The 15245-nt window shown below is 50.4% G+C and overlaps 1 protein-coding gene across 1 annotated transcript in view; it reads right to left on the bottom strand.

The window, feature by feature from the left end:
- ITPKB (inositol-trisphosphate 3-kinase B) overlaps positions 1-14787 on the bottom strand; it is a 69242-nt gene extending 54455 nt beyond the window's left edge. The window contains exons 1-2 of the mRNA XM_065679751.1: positions 14305-14787; positions 11921-13004 (exon numbers count right to left, since the gene is read on the bottom strand). Coding sequence (XP_065535823.1) covers positions 11921-12841 — 921 coding nt within the window. The 5' untranslated portion in view covers positions 12842-13004; positions 14305-14787. The remainder of the gene's footprint in view (positions 1-11920; positions 13005-14304) is intronic.
- Between the last annotated feature and the right edge of the window lie 458 nt (positions 14788-15245).

The raw sequence follows: 15245 nt of genomic DNA, 5'->3' as shown, positions 1-15245 counted from the left end.
TTCGACAGAGCATCTTCCGGAGAAGCTGCCAGTTATCTACAAAACCTACAGCTCTTATTCATTTGATACCACAGGTTTCAGTTTGAATCACAGCAACATGTGGTTGACCTCAGATTAAAGTGCTTGCTCCATGGCATCAGACTTAAAGGTTGGGAGCGGGATGGAGCATGGATTTGTCTATATCCGAGCTCAACCAAGAAAACACTAGGGGAGAGGAGATGTTCAGGTTGGGCTGAACACAGCTAAAATTGTAGGGCTGTGGAAGGAAAACTCTGAAACGTCTCATTTGGAGGCAAAGCAAAAGGAGGTGTTTTATTCCGGGTTACGTAAGCTCTAAAAATCCTTTTCCCTTTTCTCCTTTCAATGTGTTTTAACAGGGAGGTCAAGGTTGAAGTGAAAAAATGCCATTCTGAATCAAATCTACATTTGAAATGCCTGCAAAACATAAACAAACCATTCCCAAAATGAAACAGTTCATTCTGAAAGTGTCAGAATGACACGCATTGCTATTTTTAACTTCCCTCCCTCTTCCCCCACCTCTGTATTTTTTTTCTAGGCCAGAACTATTCAGAAAATGTGTTTGAATTTGTGAATCATTTTTACTCCCCCTCCCCCTTGACATTTGCTGGAAAAGCTCCTCTCTGCCAAAAAACTGTTCCTCCAGCTCCAGCCAGATCCTACAATCTTCTGACCTGCCAGGGTCTGATGGATGGGACTGGGGGTCCGACTGCCTTGGGGATACAACACAGATGGTCCAAAGGAAGAGTGGGTCAAGAGGGCAAACCCCAGCATCTTTCCAGGCAGCGATGGGCTCTGTGGCACAGACCAGCCCAATCCTCCCTGAAAAAGCCTCCCCTGAGGCTGAACAGGGAACCAGGCGCGAGCAGAAGGCACCACACAGAGGGAGTTCCTCATTGGGCTGTGGCTTCTGGATATTAGGGAAGTGCTCTGAGTTTTGGTTCTCTTGGAAAAACCTTGCACTCCACGTCAGGTCCTGAAGGTTAAGGGGATGTACCGGGGGGGGGGGGGGGGGTGTTGGTGCTCAGAACTGCCTCCTATCAAGTTTGTGGGAATTCTGGCTTTCGTTTCAATGGAAATATGACAGCTCTGAGGCTTGCAATGCAATATAGAGGCTTGGTTCTTTGTAGCCTGGCAGTTCATAGAACAATTTATGCCTTTGCAATGCGAGTGTAAATGTTACCACTCTCATTTGGGAGTATTTTGCTCCTACCCTGAAACTTTTAGCAAGTGGAAAACTTGGATCCTTTTTAGTCCTCACATCCAACCTATCTGTAAGCCTTGCAGATTTTTTCAGGATAATGGAGTCTTTCCAGCCTACCCACCTGACTGAAATTCACCTCCAGGGCTCATCACCTTATATCTCAATTTCACATCTCAATAGCCTTTCCTCTGCAGGCTTGCTCTGCAAAGGTCCACCAAATCTACTGCTGAAAGATGGCTTTGTGAATGTGTCATTCAGCCCCTCTGCAGCTCTCATCCTCCTCACCTTGACTCCTTCTCCTGAGGTGCAAGTTTAAGCTGCTTGGCTTTTCTTTCAAGGCTGTGATTTATTCTATTCCCATCACTTCTTATTTCAGTGCTGAAAGGTCAACTCCTGTGTATGCTCAAGCATGAGATCAGCCTATATTAAACAGGCTCCTCTGAGATTTCTCCCTTCTGGGAAGGGTTCCATCCACAGGAACAAGCCTGGGATTTGGAACTGCCTTTAAGCTGCCCAGAAGCTCAAAGACCAAATATCAGAACTGGTTGGGCTGTACAGCACAGGGACAGACAGGAACAGACAAAGTGGCATCATGCTACCTCTGCATTTCCCTCTCATTACCAGTCCAGCCCATGGTCAACATTATGGTCACTTGTGACCACCTGGTCTCCCATGCTGCCTTCCTTGGCTTGAAAAAGCCATTCCAGCAACCATGGGTAATATAAGAGAAAAGGGGCTTTGAGGAGAGAGGCCAAGTCCCTTCTCTTCAGGATGAGATGTAGATGAGGGGCTGCTAATAGTGGAGGAGCTGAGCTACAGCCCTGGCCTCAGATCATTTGTTTTAACCTGCTGTGTAAAGGGGTTTCCGTGCGAGCTGGAAAAGATTAGTTGCTCCATCCTCTGAGAGAGGGTCTGGTTCAGTTCAGAGCTGCTTTTCCAGAAGTCCATCTTGAATGTATGAGCTTCCCACAGATTATTTTCAGTGGTGGTACATCTTGTTTGTGTGTGAGTGTGGGAATGTGACATCTGAACAGGCAATCCTGTTCGCGTAGAAAAAGATCAAGGTTAGTTCCCACTCTGCTAAAAGTACGGAAAGGAAACACAGGATTTGTCAAGCAGGGAGAGATAAACTGGATTGGGAACATTTTATATACAAATTCCTAGGAGAACATTAAAACAATGGAGCTGGGAGAGGACACTCGTCAGGGTTTTTTCAAACAATGGGTTTCATATATTCTTTTAAAATACAACAGTAATTCAGGTGGACAGAGATAAGACACAGTTCTAAAATCTCTTTCCTTTGTTTCCTTTCTGGACGCCCTGGTCTCCACCCCAATAAGACATTCCTACCACGAAACCCCAGGGTGAAGGGCTGCCTAACTAAATACAGCTCCAAGGAGATAATAATTAACAGGCTCTTTCTGAAGCTGCTCGGCAGTTGCATTTCTGAGGGCCCCTACTTCTGTGACCACATGCCTTACTTTTGAGGTGTATTTATTAATGGCAGCCCAACACCGCCCTAAGCAGCAGGAATGGGGGTTGCTGCATGGGGATGCAGTGTGTGCCAGGCCCTGGAAAGAGCAGGATGAGATGGTGGGACTCGGAGGCCAGTGTCATGCCAGCAAGTGGTGCCCAGCAATCCTTCTCATTGTGCTGTGTGACAGGCACCTGCCTGGCAGCATAGGATCCCATGTTCCTGTCTGCAACAGCAACCAAACGTGGAAATACCACCCAGGGGCCCTTCATGGCCACTTTGCGTGAGGACTGAGGGCAGCACAAGCTATGAGGTGATGCTGAACTGGCCTTAGTGGAGCTAAGATGACACTATGCTGGTGTGGATTAAAAAATAAAACAGAATTGGGCTCCATTTCAGAGTTCAAAGAAATGTTTGAACCTATGGGCACTGATTCAGTCTCATCTCTAATTATATCCCAAGCTCAGCCTTTTAACTAGTTCTGTAGTCCTCAGTAAGGGCCACTTTGGAGTTGTTACTTGAGTTCCCTGCCAATCCGTTGTTGGATTTTCCACTTGACATTATTAGGGGATTAAGTTGTTTGTCTCAGCATCTTTTATCTGTCCTGTTGAGTTTCCTACAAACAGACTTTAACCAGACCAGAGAAAATAGGAGGAAAAACCCCCCAAACACTTCCAAGATATAATCCTGGTCTGGGATTTGTAAATTATTGTGTAAACTTATTACTTTGGATATGTAAGCTTTGTTGACTCCTATAATCTGGAATGTATTAAAGAGAACTGTAGGCATTACAACATGTCATTGGATTATACTGTCCTGATTCAGCTTCAGCTGTGGAAGAAATATATAACAGGAGATCCTGTGGAGTTATACATTTTAGACTTAGATCATCAATTGCCATAGAGAAGACAAAAACAAATGTAGCTGAGCCTGGAAAGAATGTTGCTAAAATTGGAGGAGCATTTAATGTGAGTAGCCTAGGGGTGCAATAACTTTGCCTGTAGCTTAACAAAACCCACCCACATAAAACATACCAAGAGTGACTGCAGATTGGACTCTCTGATCTGCAGGCTGCCAAAAAAGCAAACCTGACTTTTTTCCCCTTCCTACAGATGCAGGTTTGAATGGTCCCTGCAGAGCGTTAAATATATATTACCCGTAATAGCAACCTTATTACAATTGGACGTGTTGCTAATTCTCCCCCAGTTGCTCTATACCTTGCTTGCAGTGGGAGGATGCCCCTGGACATCTAACAGGGCTTGTGGCTGCCAGCAGAGCAATTCCTATGGCCCACATGGTGAGAAGAAGCCTGCTCACGTCCCCCTCAGCCCTGCCCTTCCTTGGCACCCCATCTTCTCTTTATTGAGTACTCCCTCCACCGCTGCATTTAAATACCCATTCAATGAAAATGTTTGGAACGCGTTTAGCTCAACGGGATAAAAGCAATTCCTACGCCTCCCCAGAACGCCTTCTCAAAGTGCAGCTGCAGCAAACAGGGCTCAGCGGTGAGCTGGAGGCCAGGCTCTGCTCTGCCCTTTTCCCGAGCAGCAGGGACCAGAGATTATTTAGTGAGGAACAAGAAAACAAACATCCAACTCTAAAATGCACTTTCCAAGAAGTCACCCTGCAGATCCTTAAATTTACAGAACTCCTGTCCCCAAAGCTCTGTGGCGCTGCACCTACCAACAGGCAAAACCCCCATGGGGACCACGTCTCTGGTCCATTAATTCAGTATAATGCTGGATTTACCTTAAGATGTAACTGGATACATGCAGGGGGGAGCAAGGTGCAAAACGATCAAGGACCGAATCTGCAGCACGCTCCTGCTGGCTTCAGCAGAGCTACAATAGCTTTTATCAGCATTTTATCTGACCCTAACAAAAGGAGCAAATTGTTTAGCAAAGGAAGAGGGTTCTTTGATTCTATCTTGCTGCAGATGAATTGCCCAAGCAAGGGCAAAGGGACAGGAAGTGAAGGGGGAGGAGAGAGAGGTGATGCTGAAGGTAGGTGCTGCTGTTGTTTAGCCCTCTGCTAGCTTCCACTCGGAGTTGTGTTTCTGCTATCCCCTTCTGCACACACTAATGGGGGCAGAGGGCTGGGCCTACTCCCTGGCACAGCCATCCTACCAAGACATCGTGCTGGTTATCCCTGGTATTGACACCTTAGTCTTCATTCAGGCAAAGCCCAAAGCATTCCAGCTGCAGAGAGTTCTGTGGCAGTGAAGACTGCAAGGCTGAGACCTGTTTCACACAGTCCAAGACCACTGTTTTCCAAAACCTCAAATACAAGACTTAAAAGTCAAGGATGAAAGCCCAGAAGCCAAAGATGAACCCTAGGCAAAACTCACATCAATTCAACAAGGTCCTCATCACAGCAACTGTGGGTACTGATCTCTCTGCAAAAGCAAATGTGTGACTCAAGCAATTGAGACAATTTGATTCTGCCCTTTGAATGAAACCCATTAAAATGTCCACCAGTACGTTACTCCAGAGCCCATATATGTCTTTCAGGGAGGCGAGGGATGTTTTACTATTACTTAAAACCACAACAGTGCTGAATACTAATGCAGTTCCTGTTGTATACCACTGATCAGATAATACACTGTACTGCTTAAAAGAAGCTATGAGTGCTGAGCACTTGTTGGTTTACCCCCTCGATATCCTTTCAAAAGCAATCCTTGTGTTTTGGCTAGCAATAAATCTTAGATCTGAAAGGAAGAATTGAATTCCTTCTTCTGGGCTGTCTCTTTTTCCATGTCATTAATGAAAAGAATGTTCTTTACTATAAAAAACTCACTTCTTTCTTCTCATGGCTGAATTGTATGATCACATTGAAAAGAATATTGTGAGAGGGAAGAGGCTAGTATGAGTCTTAGCAGCTTACAGCAGCTTCAGACTCCAATGTTGCCTATCTCTTAGAAAGTAAGGTCAGAAAACACCCGCACTCAGTCAATGCAACTGCAGCTGACTATGGCAGTGAGGATCTCCACAGGCGTGCAGGCTGTGGTGGTGAACTCCCACTGTGGCTGGGAAAGATGAAGCTGCAGCCTACATTTTCCAAAAGCTTCCACCGATTCAGGGTGCATTCATGGCACATACACTCAGGCTGAAGCCTGCGGCTGGAGACTCTGAGCTTCTGAGCATATACCAGCTCATGCTGAAAGGCCCTGCTGGGTGATCGTCCCTGTTACACAGCAGATCACACGTTTTGCTGCCTGAACACTGATTTAAAATTAGCCAAATCAGAGGCTTTTGAAGCTAGCAGAGCTCAGACTGCAGCAGCTTCCTGAACCACTTGCAGCTCTTGCGCAGGTTATGCATGACCTGTTTTTTTATAGGGATGGATAATAATGAAATTCTGATAAAGTTTATAGAAGACATCCATGAGGACTTTAGAAACAGATTCTTCTGTCTTAAGCACACTTCTGGAGTAGACCTCAAGATCGCATCAGAGAAGAAAGGCACCTTAGGAGGAGACTTATTCCGAGGAGACGTATCAGCCCTCGGCTGACATCTAAGCAAGATGAATTCCATAAAAGGGCCATTTCAAATGACCTACTGCCCAAAAAGTCATGTTTGAGAGTAAGAGATTAGACTGCAAAGTTACTCAGAGATTTGAAAATGTTAACATTTAGTTTTCACTGTCTGTTAAATATTAACATATCTTTCTTAGAAAGCTTGGCTGGGCTTCATTGGAAGAAAGCAGAACAAATTTACTGCACAAATTTACCTACTGGTATAAACAAAATAATCTCAGACCATTACAGAAGGCTAATCTTAGCTGAAGTGACATTTAACATCACACATAGCTGCCATTATTTCTCTAGTGAGCTAGAACAGATTTACATATAAAGAAAACAGAGCTCAGCACTGGCTCTCAGTCATCGCATGCCATGCGAGAGCTCAGTGCTGTGCTAATATTTTCTTCACATGCAAATCTGTCCTAACACATTACAGAAATAATATGGAAAACATGAGGCAGGTGCTGACTATGCTTTGATTGGGTTTTGTCATTGTAAGGCTCTAAGAAGGTAAAGACAAACTGTAAGGTTTCCATTGATCCAGGATCTTCATTCTGCAGATGTTCAGCTTAACACCTGAAAGGTCCAACTAGACAAGCTCCTGACATCCTGCAATTCCCATCAGAAAGGGAGGAAACCTGGACGTTTGGATGATGGACTTAATGTTTGTTCTTCCTACACCTTGGAAATGCTTTGGGCTTTTTCTCCCACTTTTTATGAATGCTTTCAGTGTGAAATTGCTTGAGAAACAAAATACACAAGAGACAGCAGCTGTGCTAGCAACTAGGTCCCTCTGTGAGAAAGATCTGCTACATGCCATGTAATTCCTGTGCTGTCAATCATGGAGAATGTGAGCACAGAAGAAACCCTTCCCAATGAGCTTCAAAGTGCTGCTGAAGATGGACTTGAAATAGCACCGTATGTCTCTCATTGGGTAACGGCAGCATCTTCCCTTAGCCTCTGTGGGTGGGAGCTCATAAAAAAGCTGCTTATTTCCCAAGAAGGCCACATGAGTAGGTAGGAGATAAGCTACCAAATAGAGAGTGGTGCTTTGTGAACTCCTTGGAGTGCTCAGCCTCCATCTGCAAGGAGCCTGAAGCTCTGCCCAGCCCTTTGGGCACCAGGGGTTCTTGATCTCATCCCAGCAGACAAAAAACACTGTTCTGTCAGTCTGCTGAGTGTGGTGCTCTGACAGTGGAAACACAGGGGTGTTCACCTCATTCTCCTCTTCCTCCTAGTCTTCCTCAGCAGGGCTGAAGGAGGCTCCATCCTCTGGCAGCTTACCCGGTGTGCTAAGCACCTTTCCTGGTCAATTACAAGCATTAGTAGAGTAATAGTTGGTCTTCAGAGGAAGCAAGCAGGGCCCTAATGTGCTAGACATCATACTGATACTAATTTGGAGGTACCACTCACAAGCTCATAAGCTTAGTAGCTTTTAAGACAAATATGGTAGGAGGAAGGAGTAAACTACATAAACACAGTCGGCATAAAGATATACATTCACAGGGCTTGCATGCATCACCATAGCCATGTGGTCATGGTTTCTATTACAGAGACTTCCTGATCACGGTGACAGTTACGAAAGGGAATGAAAATGTATTTCATTTGACTGATTTTTATAGGAACAAATCAGGAGCAGTGTTGTCAGCTTATGCTTTGGAACATGTCAAAGAGAAACAAGCAAGGGTCCCACGGGCCCTTGGCTGACACTAACCCCTTCTGAACTTGGCTCCTTTCAGAAATGCATTACAGTCATTGTGAGTCAAACAAATAAATCAGTTAAGAAGTCGCCTGTCAGCAGCAACGCCATTAGCTTTTTCCAAAAGCTCTTGCCATTTTGCACAGGTTAATGGAAGCCTCTTACTCTGAGCAAGCTGCTCTGCCTGTTGAAAGCAGCAGAGGTTTCACAATGTACCCAGAGTCGCCTGATTACTATTCTGTCGTATGTCCTTGTGTTTCCACAGCGGCTGTGGGAAAGCCAGGAAGAGGAACACTGCAGTGTCTTGCACTGTTTTTCCAGGACCGTGGTTTTTTTTCCCCTTGATAAATCATTTTTCTATAGTACGCACTTGCACAATTTCTGCCTTTCCCCCATGTGCCTGTTGCTTTGTCTGTAGTCGCTGAGGAGTTGACAAACCACTGGATTTAGGATGAGAACGACTCATTGTAATGACCAGCATTGGAATATCTTTTGCTCAAGGGGCACAGCCAGCTTCCAAGCCAAGCTTCCCTTGCTCTATCAGCTCTCCCTTGGAAGGAGCAAACAGAGTTCCCCAGGCACAGCAAAACTCATAGACTTGTATTTTCCCACTGAAGTCAATGGGAGTCACAGCTAGAACGGGGCTTATTTAGGTTGTAAAGCCCCCTTTAGGAGCAGGGCTGCTGCCTCGGGCTACCTGTGCCACTTGGAGCCTAAGACAGGGGAGCATCTTCTCACTCCCCTACATACCCAACCTGTGTGACCAGCAGGAGGGGAGAAGTCTTCCCTCAGCATGAGATGTGCCAAGATGGAGACAGGCATCTCCCAACAGCCACTGCTCCTGGCTTGGGAGGCGGGTGAGTGGAGGCAACCGCTCCTTCTCCAAACTGCCCGTGTCTCTGTCACAGGGGGCATGCAGTGAGCACTGCTTGGCAGCACTGTCAAACCACAATGTCCCATCCCAATGTTCTGCCTGGACAGGCCACCCCTCCCACACAGCCTGAGAAGTGTCATGGGCTCAAGTGTCTTAGAAGCCTTGCAAGCGGCAGTAAACAAGCAGCAGCCCACAGCCAGGGGAAAGCCACAGCTGCAAAAGCCCTTACATGGAGGTTTACTCAGACCTTAAGTGGATTTGCAATTAGACAACAGCAAAATGTCAGATTGCTCTTATTGTCACTGCACTTCACAAGCCTGCTGTAATCATGGCAGGGTCACTGTTTCCAAGTGCTGCACAGTCCACTGGGCACTAGCGCACTCCAGGGACAGGCAATGCACTGAGTAAACCATTTCAATAAACAAAGGCAGAGCCCATATCAGCCACAGAGATGGTCCAGGTCACGGTGTCCAAAAAAACTGGCCACAAAACCTCCCTCCCTTTTGCTAGGCAACATCATTTTCTAACTGGCCAATTTGCAGGCCCAACCATAAATGAAGTTTACTACCTGCAGAACAAATGGAGGATGAGTCCGTGCCAGCCGGAGGGATCTGCCCGCTTCCCGGGGATGCCAGGAGGAACTACAATAGACAGCCGGACATCCCTAACAGATTTGCTTAGCCAGACGGCCTCCAGAAAGGAAGGGCAGAAGCAAGCCTGCTGTTTATCAAACCTGTAAGCATGCTATACAAGATACGCAGCGTAGGCCATATCTGCAGCAAGAACTGCCTTCCTGCAGCTTGTCATTACCTCTCCTCCAGGTACGACAGCTGTCCCATGTGCCAGCACCACCCAGTGCACAGAGGCAGGGCTCTCTACCCACCAAGCGTTTATCTGTTCAACCCAGCCATGATGCTGGCTTCTGTCAGTTGAGGTCTCCCAGGATCTATTTTGATGGAAAAGTATGAGTTGCAGAGAGAGCTTCTCACACATTCTCCCTCATTACACAACTCATTTCCAGACCCTGTGCGTTGTTAAAAGGAAATAGTGAGCTCATGAAAACAAATGAGCGTGCAGCCTGAGACTGCCTCAGTAGCTGCCTTCTGCCGTCTTTATGGATTTAGAAGATGCTGCCAAGCGGTACACAAAGTTGGGTGTTATGTATATGAATCAGCTTTGAATTACCGGGTATTGGCACACAATCCTGCTGAGAAGTTCACTATAACCTGCCAAAGGCAGTGATCAGCCCTGCACGGGACCTGTGGAGCCCAGCAGAAAGCATCACTGTAAATGAGCCCAGCTGCTCCTGCTGAGAGGACTCCAGCACTGAAACACAAAACCAAGTGCACCTCCTCAGGCTGCCTAACACATTTTGGACCACATCTTCAATTCATCGAGCTTGGAGTAATCCCACTGAGCCCAGGAGATCTTAGACCTGATCTGAACTAGCTCTGATCCAGGCCTTTGGACAATAAAAACAAGCCTTGCCTGTTCACTGCCGAGCCACCAGCCTGGCTGAGTGCACTGGGGGCCACGGGAGGCTGTGCAGAGTCAGCTTGAGGCTCCAGGAAGCTTTCCACAAGAGCGTCAGGCATGATTTTGCCCATCAGCAAACTGTTTTCAGCAGCAAATCAGTGAGTGGGATCTGGCAGTAGGAACAGTCATTAGTATGGAGAATAGAGCAGAGATTACTACAGCTCATGCACACAAAACCAGCAGAATTTAATCAGCAGAGTGATTGTAGCAGCTCCCAAAGGGAGCAAGCTGATTCATCAGTCAAGAGCCCCAAGATACAAAACTGTCTGCAGAGACGACAAGCCACAGACTTGTAACTTCATTAAGTGTGCTTTTACTCAACTGCTTCTCCACCCTGAGCAGGGCTGAGCCCGAGATCTTGGAACAGGACAAAACAAGCAGGAAAGCAAAGATATGTAATTCAGCCTGCTGCGTGTTTTACAAACCACAGTCTGTCAGTTCTTCACGAGTTTGATACCTTCACTTTACTTAGACGTTTCCCTGCTCTGGTCTTCCTCATGTCACTGAGCTTAGCAAGAGTTTCTCTGTCATGTGTCTATGGGAAGTTAAACATATTGAAGCACACCACTGAAAGTTGCTGGGCCTTTATAAGACTCCAAAATTAAGGAGCCAGTGGGTTGTCCTGCATTTTTCAGGAGTTGTCAGCGTGAGGCTCCACAGCTGAGCTCAAATCAATGTAACATCTCATAGCCAGGGGATGAGAGAGCCCATGTGCTGGTGGGAGAGCCTGGTGATGCGCAGCTTGCAGTGGGGCACAGTGGTTCAAAGCCCTCTGGATAAATGGTGTGACAGCCCAGGGCAGAGCATGCTCTGTGCACAGCATTCAGAAGTGGAATGAACTGCCCAGGTGACACCAGAAATCCCAGGAGTGTCTGCCTTTGGGAAGCACATCAAAGCCTTTCTCTCCAAGGAGACCTTTCTGCTTTAAGGGTGATACAGCACTGCTGCTTTCTCTCACCTGAAGCCTCCCAACCAGCCCCACCACAAAGATCCAGAAACAAAGGAACTTAATGTTAATACCAAATAAAAATATGCTTACCTAAAATATAACATACCCCACAAGCAAAAAGTGTTCTTCAAAAGGGGAATTACCAGAAATTCTAGTGATTTTTGCTTCCATGTGAAAGGCAGGCAGACACTATGGTGATGGGCATAAGAATAAACTTTAACAGACAGTTGGCCCACACAGTTTTGACTCTGAGAAGGAAATATATTCTCCCTTAGGCTCATGTAAATCATGGGAAACCTCTAGCACCCAGGGAAGCTGTGCTGAGGAAAAGATGAGGCTCCTAACCACATGTCAGCAGAAGGCTGCAGTCTCTGGGTGTATATTAAGCACACCAGCAGGCAGCGTGCAGCACCAGGGAAGCCTTGCAAAGACCGTGCACAGTGGGATGGGTACTGATGCCCTCTCCTGCGTGGAGGCGACTTTCAGACTGGGAACAGGGATCAGCTTTTCATGTAAGGGAAAGCAAATGCCGCTGAGCAAATGGAAAGTTTCTCTGCAGACCTCTGCCCTCCCTCTGCAGTTCTGTCTGTGAGCAAGAATGCTGTCAGCCCTCACCCCACCTCCCCAGTGCTGGTGCAAGACTCACCACTCGGGGCTTCTGCTGGTCCAGGGTCTGCAGGAAGGCCGGTGTCTGGTCCAAGGTGCGCTCGGGGTCACTGGAGATGTCCTCCTCGGACTCCTCCCAGGATGAGGAGAAGCCTGTGGAAGAGGCTGAGGACGATGACAGCTTCCGGACGGGCAGGCTGCTGGGGGGCACGGCGCCCGCCTCCTCCTCCGGGCCCCCCAGGTCCGTGACAATGACAGCAGGGATGCTCCCGCTGATGGCTGGGCACTGGCCCTCATGTCCTGTAGGGGCCACCACCACCTCATCTTGCCGTGGTGCAGGCCCTGATGGCCCCAGGGGGCTGCTGCCCACCGCCAGCCCTACAGTCGGGACCACCATCACCACTGAACTCCCGGAGGGCTCTGCAGCGCTTGGCCAAACTTGCACCCCACCAACACCAGGGGCCTCACTTTTCTCATAAGCTTGTGGCTGGGATCCACTTCCAAGTCCCACCATTGGCACCGTGGGGCTGGCAGGTCGGGATCGGGATGGCCGTGGGCTTCGTGGCGGCTGGGCAGCAGAGCTGTGCGCTTGGATTTGTGCCTCAAAGAGCCCCACTTTCTGGTTCACTTGAACATTGTGCAGCTCCCGCTGAAGTTGCCGTGCCATGGGGGGTCCTGGCTGCCCCTCCTCACCCTGGCTGCCACGCCGTCCCCTGGGGCTGCCGGGCTGCCGCACAGGCTCTTCAAGGGGCGGGAAGAGGAAAGCAGGGCCACGGCGTGGGGAGCGGGGTGGCACAGGGGCCGAGCTGAAGACAGGGAGCGGGCGGCAGCTGCTGGGTGTCTCCAGGCCCCTGGGCAGCACTTGTCCTGGAGGAGGCGGCGTCTTGCTCCTGCTGCTTGTCACCTGGCTGTTGCTATTCATCATCACCAAGCTATTGAGTGCATAGCAGTACACAGCCATAGTAGTCAGCCGGGGCGCACAGGGGGGCCGCTGCCGCTGCCTCCTCGGCGCTCAGGCTCCGTGGGGCTGCCCAGGGTCTCTCCACACTGGGACCAGCAGCATCACTGGGAAGAAGCAGGGGAGCTGGGCTGGCCCCGGCCTGCAGCTCCATAAAATGCGATGGCTGGAGAAACAGAAAGAAGCAAGTGGTGAAAATAGCTCTGCACCCCCCTTAAGCTCACCCTCCAGCTGTGCACACAGCTGGCCAGACTCTTCCCTTCCTGACTGCCTCCTCCTGTCCCTGCACACACCTTCCTGCATCCCCAGTGTCCCACCCCTGGGGACATGGCCCAGCCTGGTCATCAGAAGGGTTTGAGCCAAGGGGAAATCGTCTGGGGCTGTTTCCCCCTTTTCCTGCCTTCCCTGCCTTGCCTCCAGCTTGCCTGCGGAGGCAGCTGCAGCACCAGTGTCTGAGAGGACATACAGTCAGCAGCTGTTCCCGCAACAGAATTTGGGAGTTATGGTCAACTGGTGTGAGCTGAAAGAAGGGAAATACTCCAGATAGCTCCAATTTGCCACCTTCTGGTTTGTCACCTATGACCGAGATCAAGTCTCCAACATGGATTTCTGTTCAGTGATACACATGAATGTCCCCTGCTTGCAGTTTTCTGTGGTGTGGGACCATGTCTCCACCACTGACATAACCTACCATGTGCAACAACACACAAGGCTTTGCATATCTTCACGCATTCCCTGTCTATACATGCCTCCCCTGTGCTCATCTGCCTTTACTGCACACGCCTCTAAGTCACAGCCAGACCCCACACAGAGATGCGTGGTGGTGTCTGCCCTGTTTTGTGTGTGTGTGTAAGCATGTGAGAGACTTGATTTCTGTAGGTGGCTCTCTGTGCCCTCTGCACTTCAGTATACCTTCCTTCACGCCTGTCTGCTCCATGTGCCACTGGAGCTGTAATCCCCATCCCATGCTGAGGCACAGGAACTCACCAGGTGTACACAAACACGCTGGCTACATAGCGTGCAGGCATGTTTACACACGTGTGCTAACTCTGGCTAGGGGAGTACACGTGTGTGCGATGCTGTTAGGGGTACCCCTGTGCATCCCCCTGTGCTCCTCCTTGCAGGTAAATGCCCGCAGGTCTAAGCACAGTCCGCAGTGACTAAAGGCTCCCCATCCCTCCAGGCACTGCTGGGAGGCAGCGTGCGGCTCAGCAGAGCCCGGGCAGCGCGGACACCCACTCTGCAGGGATCCCCGGCACCGCAACGCTCTCAGCTAAGCGAGCACCAGCACAAGCTGCTCAGCCAGACACCGGGTGCGGGACAGCCCGCTCGGCTCCGGGGCACCCCCCTGCCCCTCCGCCAGGGCCCCACCTCGTCCCTTCCTCCCTGGGGCGGCAGCTCGAGGGTGTCTCGGCCGAGGGGTCGGCCCCGGCCCCGGCCCGTGTGTGCCCCCCCCTGCCGCTTACCTGGGAGCAGGGTCCGCGCCTCCCTCAGTGCCGCCGCCGGCCGCGGGGCGCAGCGGGACCCATCTCCACGGGCGCGGGACTCGCTCCGCGGGTCCAGCCGGGCTTCCTCCGCCTGCGGGGCAGCGAACGGGCCGGGGGACGCCGGGTTCCCCCGCTTCGCGCTTCGGCTGCGGAGACTGCGAAGGTGGCTCCGCGCTCCGGCCAGGTCCGCGCCGCGGCCCCGGCGCCCGCTCCCTGTGCGGCTGGAAAGGCGGAGAGAGGAGGTGGAGGTGGAGGAGGAGGAGGAGAAGGAGGAGAAGGAGAGGAGAGGCGAGGAGGAGGAGAGCGGAGGGAGGGGGTAGGAGAGCAGGAAGGAAGTTGTGAGCCTGTCTGGGGTTGAACTCAGCGGAACAAGTTTTTTTTTTTCTCTCCGCTCGCTCGGCTGCAGGGAAACACTGAGAAAAAAAAAGTTTCCATTGTTAACTGAGAGAGGAAAAAAACCACACCGCCGCAGCGTGCTGGCTCCTGTGGGTTAAAGACACACGAAGCTGTTTTCCAGCCCCGGCCGGTCCCGGGGTGGGGGTATCCCCCTGCCTGGCATCCCCCCAGCTTCCCCCTTCCCGCATCCCGCTCCACGCGCATCCCCGGAACGCGGAGCTAGTGGCCGCCGCGGCCGCAGGCGCGCAGCCCGAAGGCACGGAGCAGCGCAGCCCTTCGGCGCGGATCCCCCTCCCCAGGCACAGCCACCGTCCCCCTCGTCCTGCTGCTCTTCAGCACTTGGGCATCCGCACCCGAGCCAGGCTGGTGCAAAGCACCCCGTGCCCGGCGGCACGGCTTCGGGTGAGCGCGTCCCGTGGCAGTGAGATGACCCCCGCAGCTCCAGACGCCAAACACCAGCGCTGCAGGCACATCCTCTCGGTTGTAGGCGCATCCTCTCGCAGCGGCATTGCTCCAGGTTTAGG

Source organism: Lathamus discolor, chromosome 5, assembly GCF_037157495.1.
Source record: "Lathamus discolor isolate bLatDis1 chromosome 5, bLatDis1.hap1, whole genome shotgun sequence".
NCBI lineage: Eukaryota > Metazoa > Chordata > Aves > Psittaciformes > Psittacidae > Lathamus > Lathamus discolor.
Note: the sequence above shows the minus strand (reverse complement) of the source record. Positions and strands in the feature narration are given on the sequence as shown.